General features: G+C 42.0%; 1 protein-coding gene and 1 pseudogene across 2 annotated transcripts; one reads left to right on the top strand and one right to left on the bottom strand.

Moving 5' to 3' along the window:
* The window catches only part of LOC111982644 (pre-mRNA-processing-splicing factor 8-like), a 38,703-nt pseudogene extending 28,987 nt beyond the window's left edge, over positions 1 to 9,716 (bottom strand).
* Positions 9,717 to 16,169: 6,453 nt separating this feature from the next.
* On the top strand, positions 16,170 to 21,712 carry zgc:153372 (arsenite methyltransferase). 2 transcript variants are annotated; one of them, XM_023967228.2, is made up of 10 exons: positions 16,170 to 16,263; positions 18,173 to 18,303; positions 18,664 to 18,814; positions 19,046 to 19,182; positions 19,326 to 19,395; positions 19,554 to 19,635; positions 19,864 to 19,995; positions 20,161 to 20,303; positions 20,818 to 20,901; positions 21,069 to 21,712. In XM_023967228.2, the coding sequence occupies exons 1-10, from the start codon at positions 16,234 to 16,236 to the stop codon at positions 21,168 to 21,170; spliced, it is 1,062 nt and encodes a 353-aa protein (XP_023822996.1). In that variant the 5' UTR covers positions 16,170 to 16,233; the 3' UTR covers positions 21,171 to 21,712. The 2 variants fall into 2 exon arrangements, with proteins under 2 accessions (XP_023822996.1, XP_070290215.1); XM_070434114.1 differs by lacking the exon at positions 16,170 to 16,263 and adding an exon at positions 16,426 to 16,678.
* The last annotated feature ends 658 nt before the right edge of the window (positions 21,713 to 22,370 follow it).

Here is a 22,370-nt window from a genome sequence, read left to right as displayed (position 1 = left end):
CTGGGATAGGTGTAAATGAACTACCTTCCAGTAATGGCAAATGTTGTACCTTTCAGGAAAACAAGTTGTGTTTATTGCTTACAAAATAGAAATTGCTGAAGACAACTGAGTTTGATGAAAGATCATATTTCTATAACATGTCACCAATACATATTCTTAAAGCAAACATTCCCTGAACTGCCTCTACCTTTTTGGCAGTAAGAATCAAGCACACAATACCCTGGAATGAAGCCCCAACATTCCTTTCCACCTATATGTTGCCTCCTCATCTCTATAATCTCATACCTTCCAGGGGATGTTGGCCTTCCAGCAGCGCCAGGACTCAGAGAGGTGCTGCAGGATGGTTCTGGCCTTGTTCTCTTGATGCCCTCAGGCATCATGTCCAGGATGTCGTGCATCACGGCCGCACGCAGCTCCAGGTCAAAGTGGGACTCCACACGCTGCTTCGTCACAGTCTTCGCCACGCCCTTGAGTGACGACCTGTTGAAGGGACATTCACGATTGGTTGATTGACTGGTGTTCCCAATCAGTCCATCAGTACGAGAGCTTCTCACAATCCACAGTGAATTAATTTGCGTTTTCTTGTCGTCACAGTTCATATGGTCCTGCTTTTTCCCTTTCCTCACCCATATCAAAATATTTGCTTTTGAGCCCTTGAACAAATGTAACTGGGCAAGCAAGTAGTTCATTGATAGGCCATTGTGCCTCGTGATAATTAGTATCACAAACAGTTCTAACATCACCTATGATTAAGGGAAGTTAAAAGGCCTTACCTTCAAACTGCCTGGCCAGCAGGTTGCCCAGCCATCTCTCCAGCAGGGGGTGATGCCCCTCATAAAGAACAGCCACACTCTCCATCCTGGTGCCCAGAACCCACAGCCTGGACCCTTACCCACGGACCCTGAGAACACAGCAAAAACAACAACAAACTCAGCCTTTATTTGTGTCCCAATATAAACACCAATACATTACAGAGCAGATGTGTTACTTAATGGTGTTTCAGACATGTTGGCAATAATAGACAATTGTTCCTTTACAAAATCGACAACATAGGTAATGTTTGTGTGACCATTTACATGGACATAAGTGTGTGGTGTATACTCAGTACTCACAGTATTGAAGCGGTAGTAGATTAGGTGCTTGAGGTCCTTGCACATCCGGATCTGTCTCATCAGCTTGTACTTGTAGCGGTACATGCCAGTCAGCTGGCCCACGTGGGCAAAGATGTACTGCAGCCCGTCTGACAACTACAGACCAAGGAGGAAGTAGGGAGAAACAATACATATTAGGAAAGACTTTAAATTGAAATAGGTTTGAATCAATTTCTAACAGGTACTTCCAATTGTGAGCCAAAATAAAATCATGCTATAAATCACACCACATAAAGGAAGATTTTATTGGAGCTTTGATGTTATTCAAGTGCTGTGTTGCTGACCTGGAAAGCATCCACGTTTCCCAGTCTGTACTGCACGTGGCTGTCCACCACAGCTTGCTGAGACGCAGCACCTCTCTGCACAGATGGAAGGCATTCCCGAACCTGGACTTCTTACGTTCCTGAAGAAAAGACAGACACCCCAGGTGCATTCAGCAGGCACAAGGTTATAGACTGCATTTAGATAGAAATATGATAAGTAGAACAAACATGCCTCTGACACGTGGAATAATGTCACTCTATTCATTACATTTCTATCTGCAAATTTCCACAAAGTTTGCCAACACCACCACTAAACTGTTAACTCGTTGCAGGTTAGATAAAACATGCTTGCAATGCAGCATGTCACAAGCCCCCGTTAATATTGTGCTACTCAAATTAGGATTTAGTTACGCAATTTAGACAACTAAGTAAGGGCTGCGGTACGGCCGGGGTTGGACAGACTTCTCTCCGTCTTGCCCCTCTTACATCAGTTGACATCCAGTTTGACTGGTTACCTTCGTGGTGAGGGTCTTGACAGGCTTGAGGTTGAATTGTAATCCAGGTGCAGGTAGTTGAGTTCTTGCGGTGGATGAGCAGGTTGAGCATGTTGTAGCCCTGTCTGCACACCTGCAGGCCCACCTCCACCCAGTCAGCTTAGTCGACTGGAAGAACTTGGTGGCTTTAAAGGAACGAAACAAGTACCTGGTAGGGTAGGACAGAGGCTGGTCAGATTGTTGTACTTGTGGTATATTTTTTCCACAAAATTGTGCTGCAAATAGTCAATGCCAGTTATTTTTCCGTATCAAACATCTACGAACAAACATTGACAAAATTGAGGGTTCTTTTAGTAACTTGAGAATCATCATTGATGCTTACCTCTTCTTCTGGGCCTTGGGTGGTCTGTGTTTGAGAGCGTTGAGTACGTATACTTGAGCAGTTTCTGGTAAGACACACGCACCTTCACTGGCTGGCCGGCGGCAGTGCTCACGATACCTGACATGGGAGGCAGTCAGGCAGACACTCACTAATTAGATTTTCATTTAGTATTACCATGCCATCTTTATTAGGTTTACAATATCAGCAGAGACAAGAGAGTTCACAGAATAGCAGTCATCTTCAGTCATTACAGGTCTATGTAGGACATGCTACTGAGTATTTATTGTAAAAGAGAAGGTTTCCAATGACGTACCTAGTTTAAAAAAGGCAATAAATACATTTACACAGCAATATCAATTCCCATCCTACATCAATTAATACCAAATAATGTTATTTGAGTGTTTCCTCACCAGTTCTTGATGAGTGGGATGTCGATGGCCCGCCTAGTCCTCCCAGAGCGCAAGTTGAAGGGACGTGGAGCCCAGAGCAGAGCGATTCCATTGGCTGTGTTGTCTGTGTAGAGGGGCGTCTCCTTCAGGAAGGGCTCCACGTACTCTGGAAGCTCAAACTCTTCGTCATCCTCTGGCAGAGGCTCCTGACTCTGTAGGGGTGTGAGTATGGGTGAGAGAAGTGTGTGGGGGGGGGGGGGCAACAAAACAACAACAGGAGCACACTACACTGCAATAAAGAAGTATCTGCTATTAGTTGACTCCTCCAATCTCAAAATATGTGTTTGAATGCTGATGGACCAACTGCAGCACAGGTTCTGTTCAGCCAGTAACCCACCATTCAATTCACTTTTCCTCCAGTCGTTACGCACTTGCAAGCAAACCAATGCAAGTGCGCCTTTGTGGGAGGGGTACTAGCTAGGTAGAYACAATTTGAGAAAACATTTCTGTGCCCTAGGCTAGACTGAGTTAAAGGTGCTGCTTGGGCAGGGTTCATTACAAATCAAGAGGAATTTGTCTCTGAAGGGCAATTTGGTTGCAGTGCATAACGTACTGTACATTGAAAACAACACATACCTTGACTGAGTGTCTGTGGGAGATGGGGTTGATCAGGGGGTCAAAGTAAAACGCTGGCAAATCAGGATCCTCGGTCTTGATGAACACCACATTGGGAGTGTGGTACCTACAGAAACACTAGTTAGCATTGATGGCATATCGCCCAAATGTGTGCATGTCAATAGTTGGTTTCCATTTCTGGAATCTAGGAGGATGTTCTGGGGCCTGTATGAGATAGACAGTAATGTCAGTAGAGGGCATCTTTCTCACCAGGTGAGGTGAACGTGGTGGGGAAGGTTGTTGTACAGGTATGGGAAGGCAATCTTGTACTCTGTCCTGATAGGCTGTCTGATGATGATCTTGTTGATGTCGTTGAACTCATTCCAGTCTTCATCTCTGAGATGGGAGAAGAGAGTTTAGGAACAGATACTTCCAGTGTAATGCCCAAAAGCCACCACAAGTTAGACAGCACTAAAAATATTTATTTGAGTGATTCAGCAATGTACAGTAATGTACTTAAGAGTCTCCACTAAGGGGTAACAGCCTAAAGACCCAGGCTCTTACTGGAGGTTGATGTCCCTAACTAGGGGTTCAAACTTGGGTCCCCCGGGGATGGCCATGTTGAGAGCCTTGGAGGTGAAGAAGGCCTTCAGGTCAAACAGGTAGAAATAGTTGTAGTCCACCAGGTCWGTCAGCAGCTGGTTGGCCAGACGGTACAGCGTGGACATCATGGGCAGGGTGAACTGCCAACGCCTGTACGTGGTCCCGTTCACATACCTGGAGTTGAAGGGAAGGAGAGAAAGGCAGGTTCATACAAGGACAAAAAGAAAATAGATAACCAATCTAGTCGTGTTTTAGCTTGAAGAACATTTGACTGATTTCAACTTACTCAGAACTTGTGCTAAACCAACCAAGACTTGTGTTTAAATATTGTGGCTTACATTAAGAAGTATCAGGTCTTTGGTACACTGTGATAATATTCTGATGACCACCAGGCAATAGTTTAAACTGTGTAATTTGAAAATAAAATGAAACTCAGTGTGGAGGTGTCCTTTACACATCAGGACTGTCCAGAGAGAAACCAAAACAGGTTTTGCTGTCACTCACTTGTTGGCGTCCTTGAGGGGCTGGTGTTCGTAGAGCCACTCCGCCACGGAGGAGTCCTCTTCTGCATCCAGCTCCATCTGGATGGCCTCCAGCGGCTCCACGTCCAGGATGTTATCAGCGTAGTCCAGCGGAGGTTCCTCATCGTCAAAAGGAGGGAAACGCATACGCTTGAAGTGACGACGGTCCCTCTTCTCACGACGCATCATGATCCACATGGCGCTACGGAGAAAATGTAACTAGCAAGTGAACAAGGATCTTCTAGGTGGTTTGAGGCATCTATGGCTAACTCTAGTGTCTAACAATTCAAAAGAGGACTTTTATGGAAACTAGGCATGCTTCAATCCATAAACAGTCCTCAATTGTTCATTCACTCTAAAAATTACACCAAAACAGAAATAAAAACATGCATGAACAGAACATTAGTCCGTCTCACCCCCACTGGGCGATGTAGACAGGCTCAATGACCCAGGGGATCTCGTTGACGAAGGAGATGGCTCCAGTGATGTGGTATAGGACAGGCACGTCTCTGATCTGCTCCCAAGGCATGGGCATGTTCTCCAGTAGCTTCAGCACCGCGTGGGGCATGTACTTCAGGGCTCTGTGGAGAAGACCGCACAAAAAGGAGAGATGGGAAGATTAGTGGAGACAGAGCGGAAGTGGTGTGAGGTGTTGGGAGATGGGTGAAAAGATGACGACGGGGGGCATGGTTAGCAAACCACAAAACATTTTATTTATCAAAACCTCCGTAAACAACAGGTATAGGCTAACAGTGAAATGCTTACTTTCCTCTCCTTATGTGTGGCGTCAGTATGCATGTGTGCGCATATGTCGTGTGTGTGTTAGAATGTCAGTGTAAGTATGAGTGTATGCAGGGYCCAGTTGGTTCTAGACACAGCTGCACTGGCACCGCTTGCTGTGTGGTAGCAGAGAGAACAGTCTATGCCTTGGGTGGCTGGAGACTGACCATTTTTGGGGGCATCCTCCGACACCGCCTGGTGTAGAGGTCCTGGATGGCAGTGACCTTGGCCCCAGTGATGTACATGGCTGTACTCAACACCCTCTGTAGCGCCTTGCAGTTGCCGTACTGAGCAGTGATGCAGCTAGTCAAGATGCTCTCAATGGTGTAGCTGAGGGTCTAAGAACCCATGCCAAATCTTTTCAGCCTCCTAAAGGGAAAGAGCCGCTGTCATGCCCTCTTCACAACTGTGTGGGTGTGTGTGGACCATGTTAATTCCTTAGTGATGTGAACACAGAGGAATTGAAGCTCTTGACCCGCTCTACTAAAGCACAACCGATGTGGGTGTGGGCATGCTTGCCCCTCCATTCCCTCTAGTCCACGATCAGCTCCTTTGTCTTGCTCAAGTTGAGCAGTCGTGTCGTCAGCAAACGTGATGGTGTTGGAGTTGTGCACGGCCACTCGGAGAACAGGAGAGGACTAAGCACACGTGTTGATGGTCAGCGTGGTGGAAGTGCTGTAGCCTACCCTCACTGCCTGGGGGCGGCCCATCAGGAAGTCAAGGATCCAGTCGCAGAGGGAGGTATTCATTCCCAGGGTCCTGTGCTGTAGTCGATGAAACTCATTCTTACATAGGTATTCCTTTTGTCCAGGTGGGCGAGAGCAATGTGGAGTGCAATAGAGATTGCGTCATCTGTGGATCTGTTGGGGCGGTATCTGAATTGGAGTGGGTCCAGGGTTTCTGATGGTGTTGATGTGAGCCATGACCATAGCTTCAAAGCATTTCATCGCTGTAAATTGTTTTTTTACACGTTTATTTAATCTTTATTTAACTAGGCAAGTCAGTTAAGAACACATTCTTATTTTCAATGACGMCCTAGAAACGAGGCAGAACGACAGATTTTTAACCTTGTCAGCTCGGGGGATTCAATCTTGCATTGATTACATTGCACTCCACGAGGAGCCTGCCTGTTAGCGAATGCAGTAAGCTAWGGTAAGTTGCTAGCTAGCATTAAACTTATCTTATAAAAAACAATCAATCAATGACTGTCATTGCTCCAATGTGTACTTAACCATAAACATCAATGMCTTTCTTAAAATCAATACACAAGTATATATTTTTAAACCTGCATATTTAGCTAAAAGAAATCCAGGTTAGCAGGCAATATTAACCAGGTGAAATTGTGTCATTTCTCTTGCGTTAATTGCACGCAGAGTCAGGGTATATGCAACCGTTTGGGCCGCCTGGCTCTTTGCGAACTAATTTGCCAGAACTTTACGTAATTATGACAACATTGAAGGTTGTGCAATGTAACAGGAATATTTAGACTCATGGATGCCACCCGTTAGATAAAATACGGAACGGAATAAACGTTTTGTTTTCGAGGTGATAGTTTCCGGATTAGTCAAAGGTATATGGTTTAGAGAGAAATTGTCGACGCGTTATAATTCCTGTAATAACTTGCGGCTGAATTTGAAAGGGGTTCCTTCATTATTTTACCGTTCATGTCTTCCATAGAGAATGTCTTGATCTACTTCAAATAAGGTCTGTGTTTCGTGCAGGCTTAAACCGCCTCGACGTTTTGATACCCGTGTAAATCTCACTAGGATAAGGTAACGTTTGTCAACATATTTTCATAAATCCACTCTACATGTTTTTTAAATCTTCGCTTATATTTAGCCAATATTGATCAGAGTTACCTTGTCCTATGGATATCTACACAGTTATAAAATTGGCACGGTGATGTAAGCCTACACGAAACACAGACCTTATTTTAAGTGAATCTAAAAATATCCTATGGAATAAATGAAGGAACCGCTTTTCAGATTTTGCTAGATGTCATGGGAATTATGACTCGCACTTTGGTTGTCAATTCTTACCATGCCCATTATTAAAATAGGATTTCCTGCATATAGAAATTAAAGTTTTTGTTTTCAACATTCATCACAGGTAACTTAAACTAAATTTTTATTCAAACAGTTGAGAGTATTTGTCTCCTAAGCAGACTCTTCAGTATCATTGTCACTTCAGAGCTCTGTGCGTGTGTGTATTTATGTATTATATTAAGTTAAAATAAGTGTTCATTGTTCATTCAGTATTGTTGCAATTGTCATTATAACAAAAATGTGTGTGTATGATATATATATATTGAAAAAACGTTTTTTTTTTAAATTAATCGGCCGATTAATCGGTATCGGCTTTTTTTTGTCCTCAAATAATCGGTATCGGCATTGAAAAATCATAATCGGTCGACCTCTACACAAAACACCCAAAAATGTAACATTTGGCGATTGTAATTAGGCCAGAATTTATGCAGCCACTCATTGCTACCTTGGCAAAATGTCAGTGTTCTCATCTAACCATAGGCYATACCACCCGTTTTCAGGTCCATTCAAATCAAATCAAAGTTTATTTGTCACGTGCGCCAAATACAACAGGTGTAGGTAGACCTTACAGTGAAATGCTTACTTACAGGCTCTAACCAATAGTTTAAAAAAGGTATTAGGTGAACAATAGGTAAGTAAAGGAATAAAACAGTAAAAAAACAGGCTATATACAGTAGCGAGGCTATATACAGTAGCGAGGGTATAAAAGTAGCGAGGCTACATACAGACACCGGTTAGTCAGGCTGATTGAGGTAGTATGTACATGTAGATATGGTTAAAGTGACTATGCATATACGATGAACAGAAAGTAGCAGTAGCGTAAAAGAGGGGTTGGCGGGACAGAATGCAGATAGCCCGGTTAGCCAATGCGCGGGAGCACTGGTTGGTCGGCCCAATTGAGGTAGTMTGTACATGAATGTATAGTTAAAGTCCATTCGCTAAATTCTCCATGCCTCTGACATGCAGTAATGATAAGTAGTGGTGTAATAGCCTAGTTTTCTTGCCATTTTGTTTTAATTATTGTGATAGGTTCATGTTTTATACGTACTGCGAATCACATTATTTATTTTGCCCGGGACACCGTACCGCTTTACTTTCACCCCTGGGTATCATTAACAAAATTTTCCCAATTCTTCTCCAAATCACTAGAGTTCCATAGAGACAATGGGAAGTTGCTTCTTACCCCAGGTATACCCTCTTGTCGTGACGGAACTTCCTGTTGGTCATGTCACCGTGGTCCCTGATGATCTTACGGACRTGCTCAGGTGGCATGTCCTCCTTCTGGGCGTCAACAAACCCAAACTTCCTCTTCTCAGAGTAGCGCTTCGCCTGCAACTGCTGCCATTTTCTGGCTGTCGTATTGGGAAGAAAACAATAATGGTTATATTCTATGTTCATTCAAAGGAATTTTCCATTTTATGAATYGAATAACAACCCCATGGAAATCATAGCCAAAGGGGCAGTGAAATGTTATGGAACAAATGGATCAAAAGTTCTCCATTGAGCTGAACCCACCTTTTTCTTGCAGTTTTTCCTCAGACATGTAGTCTGGAACCTGGGCTGGGGGATGGATACCTGGGGGCATTCCACCAGGTACCCCTCTATAAGGGAAGGCAGCTGCCATGGCGACTCAACTTGAAAGATGTATACAAAAATACAAAAATTGGGCAAACTAGAATAATGTATTATTAGTTAACTAGTACTTCAACAAAGTACATAGTCCATGCATGTCAATAACAAGTAACGCATCAGCTTATTGTACTCCAACCAAATTCATCACGAAATGTTTCAATTTACCAACATGTGAACAATGGCTGCTGCTTTCTGATAAATATAAACGACAAACAACTCAGTGGGAGTAATTATTTAGCCAATTCTTCCTAATGTTAGTTAACGTTRGTAGGTGAAATCTTTAGCAGTGCAAAGTCTGGAAAGTTAGCTAACGTTAGTTCGCTGGCTAGCTAAATTATCTTAGCCACTGAATGTGCGAATGTTTTGTAACACTTAGTTGTAGCACGCGTACAATTTCAAGTGCGTCGTTAGCACACACATTGGGGAGATAAAAAAAAGTGTGCAAACTTGTTCACCAATAGATTAACAAAATACTACCCTATGGTCTGATTTAAACAACTAATTGGTTAGTAATTGTTATTGGTTGGGCGACAACTTTTATGTGAAGGCCCAAAATGAAAGTACTAGCTAACGTTAGTCTGCTAATGCTAACTAGCTCAATTACACAACCAGAGGTAACCATACCTCCTGCTCCACGTCCAGGGTAACTGCTTTGTATTGAAAATAGCCTTGGTTTGCACACGATTATAACAACATCTCTCTGTAAAAATTCAATGAACTTTTCCCCGCTTTTCACGATTGTATTGATTAGCCTTCCTCCTGTCCAAAGCATGCAGTGTGAACGACACCGCACGTTGCGCGCAATTCGCTTGAATTCACGAACCCGTACGCTGTTTGATGGATTTCGACCAACACAAACAAAGGGACTACGCAAGAAGATGCGCAAACRTAAAAGAYATGCGCACTAATTCAAAGTCCCCGGATGAAGAAACGGAAGTCTCGTCAGTTGGACAGGATAGCTGTGTTCGGATACTCATACTAACCGTACTATTTGTKACTTGGGTTTAGTAAATCGTATGCTTGTTGGTCATAGTATGGATATAGTTAGCATGACAAAAGTTCCCGGATGTCGTACTAAATTCGCCAAAATATACACGCAGAGAACACTATTTCCGTACTTTGGGGCCCATAATGCAATTGTTCAGAAATGGGCGTGGCTTCACATCGTTTTCAGATTTGAAGAAAATGGCGGAAAATATGCAGCCGATTTACAACGAGAGCGCATACAAATTCATTGCTTTAACTAATTATGACAAATGTTTAGAAAATGTTGAGCAATTTAATAAAGTAATGACTTTTCAATTAAGTTACCTTACACCTAATGTTGTCTGACAATTTGTTTGCTACGCTGTCCTTACGAACCACATAGCAGTATGTATCATAATGTTTTCTAGTTACCTAACGTTAGCTGGCTACTTATACATCAAACTTGCCAGTATATTAACTATAGGCTATCTACTAACTACCCAACGTTATTGACTTGATTTTCCCGTCGTTTTAGCTTAGCTACGTGGTATAGTCCTTGTGCGTTCTCAATAAACTTCCGGGTGCTTTCGTAAATTCGGTCTGGCTATATATACTCCGATTTCAGAGCACTCTCGTCTGAGTAATGTATTTAGGGCGAATAAAATGGCAGATGGGTCATAGTAACTGTTAAACTTGACAATACTATTTTCATCATTTATTAGGCTCTGAATGCTCCTATAAGACCTCTTTTACCCAATTTACAAGAAAAGTACAGAATTTAAGCACAAATACTCAGAGGCTTTTCTAATTATTTCAGGGGATTTTAATGAAACACCTGATGCATCTGCTGGTCGTTTTCCCCATAGAACGAGTCAAAACCCTCAAAATAGTAACATTATCATTACATTATGCATGGATCTCCGTGTTGAGGATGCCTGGCGTTATTTCAATCCGGATGCTAAGGGTTATACCTGGACCAACAAACTGTCACGTAAATCTAGAATAGATTTATTCCTAATTTCCCCTTTTTTGTTACAATTTGTTTTAGATTAGATCATCAGTTGGTCCCTTTTCTGACCATCACTTGATTTCCCTGAATTTACAAGCTCTAAAAAATCAAAAGGTACTCGAGGATATTGGAAATTAAACAACAACTTCTTAAAGATACTACTCTCATTGAAAACATCAAACATTAGCTAAAGATATTTTTGCAAGAAAAGACTTGGGTCATGGAAGTAGATGGGAATTTTTCAAATATAAAGTCAGAGTGGTAGCCATTAAACGCGCCAAAGAGCTGATGCAATTAAAGAACCTTAGAGAAAAGGAGATGATGAGCAAGCTTGATAGATTATCTTTCTTTAGAAAACTATCTGAAGAAGAGGAGTCTGTGTTAAAGTCTTTACAACTAGAATTAGAACAGCTTTACACGGATATGGCAAAGGGTGCCTTTGTAGGTCAAGAGCAAATGGATTGAAGAGGGGGAAAGAAACACTAGTTACTTTTTTGCACATGAAAAGAGAAACTACAAAAGAAAATCTATAACTGCACTAAAAATTAACGATGTTTTATGCAAATATCCCATTACAATATCATCATTTGTCAATTCCTTTTATGAAAACCTTTACAGCTCTCAAATTCAGGAAGATGGTTGTGAAAGCTACATTTGCCACATTCAGAATTATGTCCCTGAAATTGAGGATGTATTTACTCAGTTTGCGATTCACCTGTGTCAATTGAAGAAATTAGAGAGGCTCTGAATTCAATGAAAAAGAGGGAAATCACCTGGCCTCGATGGCCTGTCAATTGAATTCTATAGACAGTTTTGGGAGTTACTAGAAGACCCGATTTTCAATTGTTTCAAGATTGTATTAAAAATGGGGAAATGGTCTCCACTATGAAACAGGGCCTTATTTCATTGATTCCCGAAGCCCGATAAAGACCCTTCTCTCATTGACAATTGAACATGAATTTCTCTTTAGGTCTCTTAAACTTTTTATTTGGTGAAAATTGTATAAAGTATTTGCATGTTTTACAAAGATATAAATAGTTCTGTGCTAACAACCTTAATACTTCCAAAAGATTCAGTATCAACAGAAGTGTACGACAGGGATGCCCAATTTCGCCATTTTTATTCATTTTGGTTGTGGAACTTCTATCTATAGATATTCTGAATATGCAAATTTGTATGGCTTAACCATTTTTAACAAAGAAATCAAAATCTCCCAACTGGCTGATGATACTACTCTTTTCTTAAGAGACAAAGACCAAGTCGCCCATGTCGCCTTAATGCTATAACTGCATTTTCTATTGCATCAGGATTAATGCTGAATGTTTTAAATGTGAAATTTATATGTTTATTTGACTCTGATGATAAAGAAATATAACATATTCCTGTAAAGGACTGTGTTAAATATTTAGGAATACATCTGTCAAAAACCACTTAGTCAGCACAACATTTGAATTTCTCTCCTAAAATTAAGAGAACTAAAAAAATAGATTTAATAATTGGCTTACAAAGAGTCTTTCTATACTTGGGAGAGTACTTCTGTCCAAGGCAGAGGGACTGTCTCGTTTTGTGTACCCCTCATTATCGTTATGTGTAAATCCAGCTACTTGTAACAGGGCTCCGGGCAGCCGAGCGGAAAGAAGGAAAACTCGCTCCCTGCGGACCTGGCATCCTTTCACTCCCTCCTCTCCAATTCTCCTCTTCTGTCTCTGCTGCTAAAGCATTTCTACCATCTAAATTCCAAGCATCTGCCTCTAACCACTAGGAAGCTTTTTGCCACCTTCTCCTCCTCCTGAATCCTCCTCCCCCTCCTCCCCCCTCCTCCCTCTCTGCGGATGATCTTCGTCAACCATTTTTGAAAAGAAGGTCGACGACATCCGATCCTCTTTTTGCTAAGTCAAACGACACCGCTGGTTCTGCTCACACTGCCCAACCCCTGTGCTTTGACCTCTTTCTCCCCTCTCTCTCCATGAAATCTCGCGTCTTGTGCCGGCCGGCCGCCCAACAACCTGCCCGCTTGACCCTATCCCATCACTCTTTTCTCCAGACCATTTCCGGAGACCTTCTCCAACTTACTCACCATCGCTCATCAACTAATCCTTGACCGCTGGCTACATCCTTCCGTCTTTCAAGAGAGCGAGAGTTGCACCCCTTCTGAAAAAACCTACACTCGATCCCTCCGATGTCAACAACTACAGACCAGTATCCCTTCTTTCTTTTCTCTCCAAAACTCTTGAACGTGCCGTCCTTGGCCAGCTCTCCTGCTATCTCTCTCAGAATGACCTTCTTGATCCAAATCAGTCAGGTTTCAAGACTAGTCATCACAACTGAGACTGCTCTTCTCTGTGTCACGGAGGCGCTCCGCACTGCTAAAAGCTAACTCTCCTCCCTCTCTCACCTTCAGACCTATGCGCTGCCTTTTACTGTGAACCATCAGATCCTCCTCTCCACCCTCTCCGAGTTGGGCATCTCCGGCGCGGCCCACGCTTGGATTGCGTCCTACCTGACAGGTCGCGCCCTACCAGGTGGTGTGGCGAGAATCTGTCTCCGCCCACGTGCTCTCACCACTGGTGCCCCCAGGGCTCCAGGCCCTCTCCTATTCTCGCTATACACCAAGTGTCACTTGGCTCTGTCATATCCTCACATGGCTTCCTCCTATCATTGCTATGCACAACGACACAATCAACAATTAATCTTCTCACTTTCCCCCCTCTGATAACAGGTGGCGAATCGCATCTCTGCATGTCTGGCAACATCAATCAGTGTGGATGACGGATCACCACCTTCAAGCTGAACCTCGGCAGACGGAGCTAGTCTTCCTCCCGGGGAAGGACTGCGTTCACCCATGACTCTGCATCCCGGTTGACAACTCCATTGTGTCCCTCCTCTCCCAGAGTGCTAAGAACCTTGGCGTGATCCTGGACAACACCCCTGTCGTTCTCAAAACTAACATCAAGAGAGCGGTGACCCGTTCCTGTAGGTTCATGCTCTACAACATTCGCAGAGTACGACCCTGCCTACACGACAGGAAGCGGGCAGGTCCTAATCCAGGCACTTGTCATCTCCGTCTGGATTACTGCAACTCGCGTTGGCTGGCCTCCCTGCCTGTGCCATTAAACCCCTACAACTCATCCAGAACGCCGCAGCCCGTCTGGTGTTCAAACCTTCCCAAAGTTCTCTCACGTCACCCGCTCGCTCCGCTCTCCTCCACTGGCTTCCAGTTGAAGCTCGCATCGCTACAAGACCATGGTGCTTGCCTACGGAGCTGTGAGGTGAACGGACCTCCGTACCTTCAGGCTCTGATCAGGCCCTACACCCAAACAAGGGCACTGCGTTCATCCACCTCTGGCCTGCTCGCCTCCCTACCTTCTGAGGAAGTACAGTTCCCGCTCAGCCCAGTCAAAACTGTTCGCTGCTCTGGCACCCCCAATGGGGAACATAACCCCGCACAGGAAGCAGGTTCAATTCGCGAGAGAGGGAGTCAATCACACACCTTCCGGAGACACCGTAGAAACCCACCTCTTTAGGGAATACCTAGGATAGGATAAAGTAATCCTTCTAACCCCCCCCCCCCCTTAAAAAAGTTAGATGCACTATTGAAAAAAGTGGTTGTTCTACTGATTATTTTAATTAAGGTGAAGCAGCCAATATATGTTAAGTCGCGAAATCGTAGAAAGAGCGTCTGCTAAATGACTTAAATGTAAATGTAAAATGTTGTAAAGAGATCAATAAGACCTTTCTTGACTTCATCTGGAAAAATAAGTCTCACAAAAAATCTGTCCTTTCTAACAAAAGAGCTGAAGGCGGTCTAGAAGTGTTGGATTTTGTTGACATAAATAACACTTTCAAGATAAACTGGTTGATTTTTTGGGGGGGATTAATACTGATTCAATATGGTATTTCATTCCAAATAATGTGTTTAATAAATTGGGAGGTCTTCAATTTTTACTGAAATGTAATTATATTCCTGAAAGATTACCTGCTAAATTGGCTAGGTTTCACCAACAAGCTATAATGGCCTGGAAAATATGTTTCCTGCACAATCTTTCCCCACATAAAGCTCTTTTGTGGAATAATTCAGACATAACTGTAAGGAATAAGTCATTGTTCTACCCCAGCTTGCATGAGAGGAATATTGACTTTGTTCTTGATATTTTCGACAACAAGGGTAATATTCTCACATATGAACAATTTATAACATTGAAAGAGTTTCCAATACCTTTCAGAGAGTTTATTTCTGTGATCAAAGCCGTTCCCAGTGGTCTAACTACACTAATGAAAACTCATCTTAGCTTTGGGAATGATCACAAAGTTTATCCAGAACTCAGATTGGAAGGCGTGAGCCTACTTGATAGATCTTGTTGTAATAAATATATAAGACAAATTCTTCATTCACAAAACCAACTTACACCGAGAGGAAAGTTTTTCTGGAACATGCTTATTCCTGACATTGTCTGGAAAAATGCATGGTTAAGGCCTTACAAATACTGTATACCAAACAAAGTTAAGGAAGTGCACTTGAAAATTTGACATAAGATATATCCATGTAATTCTATGATATCCAAATTTGTGGCTGTTGATGATATCTGCGTTTTCTGTGAAAAAGGTGGGAATCTGTCTCACTTGTTCTTTGAATGTAAATTTGTGTCAGAATTTTGGGAAAACCTTGCAAAATACTTATTTACCATTATGAACACTGCCTATGTTTTTGACATGAAAGATATATGTTACTATTGCAATGATAACAAGACCACTGAAATTATTGTACATTTTTTAAATTCTTGTTGCCAAATACTTCATACACAAACAAAAATTCCCAAATTCTCTACAAAAATTACAATTTTTTCTGATTGAATTTAATTATCTTATTAAAACATTAACCCTAGTGAATAACAACAAGAATAACATCTTCCTGAATCATTATAAGAYTTTTTCAGAGTGAATACAATTGCACTAAAATTGTTTAGTTTTTGTATTATTTTATTGATATTTTTTGTATGTTTGAGCGTTTTCTTGTTAATACCTGTGTTTTGTTTTGTTAGACATGTTTGATGTAGCAATGTAAGTTGATTTTTGTATTATGAAACATGTTTATTTATTTATTTAAAAAGTGGTGATGTCCCATCCTTTCAGGTTGTTGTCACGAGGTAGGACTAAATACATTTCAATAGTGGAGTATGGTATTCATTATTATTTATTGTGAGTGTAGTGTTAGGGTATTTTTTGGGGGGGRAAAAAATAAGTAAAGCATAAGGGAGTTATACTCCAGTCTAGTAGGTGGCGGTAATGCAACATATATTCAATGCCAACCGCAGTTAAACCTCGAAAAAGAAGGATTTCAAAGTTCATCCTGAGTCTGCTTCTAAAAAAATATTTATTTGTCAACATGTCAACACAAGTCCATGACAATGTCAAGGTAGGTTTGTTTTGAGATTACAACCATGCATGTAGCTACACTCATTATTAAAGGTAGCTAAAGAAAGACGTTGTTTTGATCTCCTAGAGTACCTACCCTCAGCCTAGGTATGTGTAATAAGTGTTGCACCTTGTTCCCTGCATCGATCTTTCAACACAACACCGCGCAACATGCCGTCGCCACTGTCTTGCAGTAAATGTTCTACACATTTTGAGAAGAAAGCAAAAGGGTTCAAAAGATTACGTATTTTAGCGCTAACAGATGAGAGGACAGCTAGAGTACTTTCCACGGACATTACCCCACCACTCTGTCCGCATTTCTGTGTCCAGACAGTCAAATCAGGCTTCAAATAACCATTTCCTCCGTGACTCCTCCGGTCATTATGTCAACAAAACAAGTGCATGACAATGTCAAGGTAGGTTTATCCTTACGAAAAAAAGATGCCGTAACTGTAGTACACTGTTGTATAAGTGTAGTTAGAGTGCAGTATGCTGCAAATACTGCGTCCAAAATAACTGTTTAACTACAGTAAATTATTCAGCAATTATTGCGTCCAAAACACCAGTTGACTGCAGTTTCAAACTGCAATTTTTTTGTAAGGGTATCATCATATTTTCTATCAGAATAATGGTTAGGGCAGGCAACCCTTTTGCTGGTGTACTGCAGGATTTGGGTCCAACTAGGCACCACACCTGCTCAGCTGAGCTAATTGATCAGTTCATTGATTGCCTAAATTCAACACACCTGGTCTTCCAGGTCGGTTAAATCAAAAACATGAAGTGTCTGAGGCACTCCAGGACCAGGGTTGCCTACCTCTGGGTTAGGGGGTTGGCTCTACAGTCCCTGGACACGGGTTCCAATTTGCAACAATATCATATCACGTTGCCTGGGGAGCAGACAGGTGAATTTAGAAATTGGAAACCTATTCCTATTCCACATTGTCTTGGGTGATTTCTCTGAAACAGATAAAGCCTAGTCCTGAACTAAAAACCAAACTCAATATTGAAAGTGATTTTTAGTCCACGACTAGGTTTAATCTGTGTCTGGAGACTGCCCCCATATTCAGCTAGTCAAGGGCATGATTTATTATTATTTGTATTTATTTAACCTTTATATATCCAGGTTAGTCTCATTGAGATAAAATCTATTTTTCAAGAGAGACCTTGTTCAACCAAGACACCAGTGGGGGGAACAATGTTTGAGACAAATATCAGATATACTGTAACATGTCTGTACAGTATGTTTTTGACGTAAACACAAATACATTTCAATTACAGAAACATCCAAATGTCATAAAAAATCTATCATATATACCACCGCATCAAGTCCTAATGACAATCACATTCCTCAGTAACATGTGAGTCAACAAAAGTTTTAAACTCCTCCAAGGAAACAAGATTCTGGGGTTTCAAGCTGGTCTGGAGAGAATTCCAAGACCAGGGAGCTGATTAGCTAAAACACTTTTTGACATGATCTGTTCTTATTTTAGGAACTGTTAAAAGTAAGTAGGAGTGAGACCATATCTGGTATTTATTTTCAGACTTTATTAAAGAAGAACAAAAATAGTGTCAGTTTTACCAAAACTGCCTTAGATCATAATTCATATAGTATAGCAATGTTTAAGCCTATGTAGAGTCAACGAAGACTAGCCAACAGTGTGTTCAGATGCTTTTAGTTGGTAATAAACCTAAGAGCTGCATGATACATGGAATCAAGTACCATCAGGGTAGTGCTTGAGGTCTGCATATAAATTACATCAGGGCATTGATGATCATGTCCAATTAAATGAGTGTGCTTGTTCAAGATCAGTGGAACAGTTGTTGGGGACACCTAAGGACAGAGAGGTTTGGGAAACACTGGTACCAAGTATTTTAATAGTGACATTTAAATATTTTGATCTCTTCCTCAGCAATATTATGGTTCTCGCCTGGAGTCCACCTGTGATCTGCAGACCAATGCTGCCTGCTCTCTAGCCTGCAGGCCAATGCCCAAGAGTGCTATAGAGGCCCTCAATCTCGTTCACCCCGAAGTAACCAAACGGTATGACGATGACAATGAACCAATTGATTCAGGACTGCTTCTGTTGAGAATGTATCTATTTGTATAATGATACAGAAGTAGAATACATTCATTTCCAACCAATATACACGAATAAAGACTAATATTGCAGCAAATGTGAAACTGGTTAGGACACACACTCTTTGTTCCAGATTTAGCAGACACTCTTATCCAGAGTGACTTAGTTAGTGCATTCATCTTAAGATAGCTAGGTGGGACAACCACATATCACAGTCATAGTAAGTACATTTTTCCTCAATAAAGTAGCTATCAGCAAAGTCAGTGCTAGCTAAAGGGAAAAGTGTTCGTTCACGAAAGGCTATATATGTCATTTTGTTCTAGGTTCTTTGGCTGTGGTCTTCCTGTTCCAGAGAAACTTCAGGGCTGCAGAATCTTGGACCTGGGCAGCGGTTCCGGCAGAGACTGCTATGCCCTCAGTAAACTGGTTGGCGAGACTGGCCATGTCACAGGCATTGATATGACTGAGGAACTGGTATGTATAGCACCTAGACCTATATATTCACTCACCCTACATCTTCAGTAATCTAACAATCATTCTATTACATTGGTGTGTGATACTCTGCTTTCTGCTGTGGTAGTGTATGGCTCAGTTGGTAGAGCACGGTCCTTGCAATGCCAGCATCATGGATTAAATTCAGGCTGGGGTCATCAATACAAAAATGAGTGTGTAAAATCAGCTACTAAATGTATTTTTTGTTCTCAGATTCTAGTCTCCCGTAAATACATCCCATACCACCAGGAGAAGTTTGGCTTTGAGAAACCCAACACCACCTTCCTCCAGGGGTATATGGAGAAGCTAACTGCAGCTGGCGTTGAGAATGACTCTATGGATATCATAGTGTAAGTTGAGGAACAATCATGTTAATTTGCTATCAAAACAATGAGTCCTTCTTTCTCTTTTGATCGTTTATCTGTTTTACTGTGTCACGATCTGTTGGGAAAGTGAACAAAAATCCACTTCTTTTATCTACTGTTTCTTCCAGGTCAAACTGTGTCATCTGTTTATGCCCTGATAAGAAAACGGTGCTACGTGAAGCCTATAAGGTCCTCAAGGTAAATAGTCCACCACACTGCCTGTTATCATTGCATAACATGATTATTAAAACGAGTATCCCTGGGCTTTATAAAATACAGATGGCAGTGACTGTGTCTCATGAAAAGTACTCCTTTCTTTGCCCGTGTCTCTCTCCCATCTCTCCTGTGTGATATAGGAGGGTGGTGAATTATACTACAGTGACATGTATGCCAGCAATGTTGTTCCTGACCACTTAAAAGAAGATTCAGTTCTGTGGGGTAAGTGATCAAGTTGCACCTTCCTAGCAGACAAATAATGTTTGGTAATGCATATTCTGCTTCTGTAGAAAAGACTATCTCTTATCTTAAATATTTTTCAGATTTAGTCTCATTGGTGACATCTCAATATACCCATAAGTGGTTTCACTTGACCCGAGTGTGCCGTGCAAGTTGTAGAACTGTACTTCACACTGATGATGTTCTCTTTTCTTTTGTGTTTTGTGATAGGTGAGGGAATGGGCGGTTCCCTCTATTGGCGCGACTTTATCTCATTGGTCCAGGAGGTGGGCTTCAGCACGCCTCACCTCATCTCAGCCAGTCACATTGAGGTCCACAACTGCGAGCTCAAAAAGAAAGCAGGTATATGCATCTCCATGACTGTCTAAGGCTACTTACTGTAGGATGGAAAAGGTATGCAGTTCTTACGCTAACCTAACTAATAGCACATTTATTAATGGGATCTAGAAGCATTTAGTATAAAAAATGTAAGCCTAGTCAGTCACTTCCATTTCCAATGTGTTGCAGGTGATATTAGCTATGCATCTGGCACTTACCGGCTCTTCAAGTTGCCCAAAAAGCTTGAGATGTCAAGTGCAATAGTGACCTACAAGGGGACAGTGCCTGACTACCCATGTCAGCTGGAGTTTGAGTCCTCCCACTGCTTCAAGGTATGTTGGTGCAAACACGGCAGGGCTCTCCAAACCTGTTCATGGAGAACTACTGTTCTGTAGTTTTCGCTCCAACCTCAATCTTGCTCACCTGATTCTAATAATTAGCTGGTTGATGAGCTGAATCACGTTAGTTACAACAAGGGTTGGAGTGAACCTACAGGAGGGTAGCTCTCTAGGAGCAGGGTTGCAGTGAACCTACAGGAAGGTAGCTCTCTAGGAGCAGGGTTGGAGAACACTGAAACACAGCATAATAGGACTACCCTCACCTAAGCCATTTTCATTAAGGCAGCATTTTGTTTATGTAGCAAGGTCATGTTGTTCCCTTATTTTATGAACAATTGTTTTACTTGTGTATGCATACTGATACAGTAGTTGGTATGGACCACTGATACACACACCTTTTATACATACAAATGGATTCCACACTACTTTAGGTCAATGCACAAATTGTGTGGGTTGTCTAATATGTTAAGTGAATGTATAATAATCCCTGTGATGTTGTGCTGTGCAGAAGGACGTGGCGCTGCAGGTGGATGGGGAGATGGCTGCTATCCTTCAGTGCTCTCGCTTCTCCTCGGACTTCTGCATCCAGAAGGTAGGTACCACTTTACAAAGGTAACACCTTAATGTAATTACAATAGTAACATGGTACCCAAAAGCAATCAGGGACTTTATTATTATTATAGGAAATAAAGCTACTCCGCAAATACCTCAACTGGCGTTTACTGGTGATCATTTGAATCYTGAACTGTCCCTTTTCAGTACGGCCACCTCAACCCATTTCTGCTGGCCGATAAGCTGGGCTCCTCAGTGAAGCAGTGCTCCAAAACAGGCAAAGCCGCAGGAGGCTGTGGGGAGACCTAACTACACCTGGATGACATCATATCCATGAAGGATCCTCCTCAGAGTGACAGGGTGTATGTCCCAATAGTCTCTCCTTCCTCCTGAAGTGTGCACTCATTCATTACTTTCCACAAATCTAAAATCATTGGATTGTTGTTGGCCTGGGCTATTGGGAGTTTCCACCATATTTCTTATACCAGTCATTTCATAACAGTGAAGGGAAGTGAACAAGTGCACTTGAAGGAGAGGTTATTTGGATCACCCAATGTGACAGAAAAGACGTCAATTTTGATGTCCGTACCTATGTAGCACAAATTATATAAAAAGGGTTGTAGTGTTTCTTTTCAGACTGAAAAGCCTACTGTGCCTTGAAATACTATATTTTCCTCCCATGTCCAGCTCATAGATTTAAATGGCAATGGTTATTTTATTATGTGACATTTGGAGCATTTCCTTGATAATACATGAGACTGTAGCCTATATACTAACTTATTTACACACTGATGTGGACGCCTAAGGCCCGCCCAGTCATTCAATGTAAAAATTAAATTAGTAAAAAAAGACATGTCTTGTTAAATTATCAAATTACATGCACACGGGCTGAAGGTCCCACCAGCCCATACACATAGATCACTTGACAAACACACAAAAGAGAAGATAAATAATTCAACAAAACTGCCAGTTTCAGATATTTATTTGTATCTAGGAGTATTCTGTGTGTGGTGGTGATTTTGGGCCTCGCTAATGTGACCCACATTACCTACAACGAGGTCAAATCATGATGTCAGTGATCTTCAGGTTGGAGTCCTAGAAAGATGCTGAGTGTCCGACTTGGAATTCCAAGTTGGATGACCATTCCGAGTTCCCAGTTGTCTTGAAAGCTCGGAAGTCAGAGATTTCCTAGTTCCCAGTTGTTTTGACTGCGGCAGTAGCCAGACTAGCAGGGTTTCCACTAGTTACCACAGCCACCATTAGTCATGATTAGATTATATTTTAGATTAGTTTAATAGTCACATGTACAGGGTTGCAGATGTAATTACAGGGTACAGTGAAAGGGGGAGAAGATAGCTGATTTAGTGGTGGTTATTCAGCAGCCTGAAGGTCTGGGGGTAGAAGCTATTGGCCAGTCTTACAGTTTTTGCCATGATGCTCATATTATGCCCTTGTCTGAGTGATGGAAACGGGGAGAACAGGCCATAGCTCGGGTGGCTGGGGTCCCTG

This window comes from Salvelinus sp. IW2-2015, linkage group LG22, assembly GCF_002910315.2.
Source record: "Salvelinus sp. IW2-2015 linkage group LG22, ASM291031v2, whole genome shotgun sequence".
In the NCBI taxonomy this organism is placed as follows: Eukaryota; Metazoa; Chordata; class Actinopteri; order Salmoniformes; family Salmonidae; genus Salvelinus; species Salvelinus sp. IW2-2015.
Note: the sequence above shows the minus strand (reverse complement) of the source record. Positions and strands in the feature narration are given on the sequence as shown.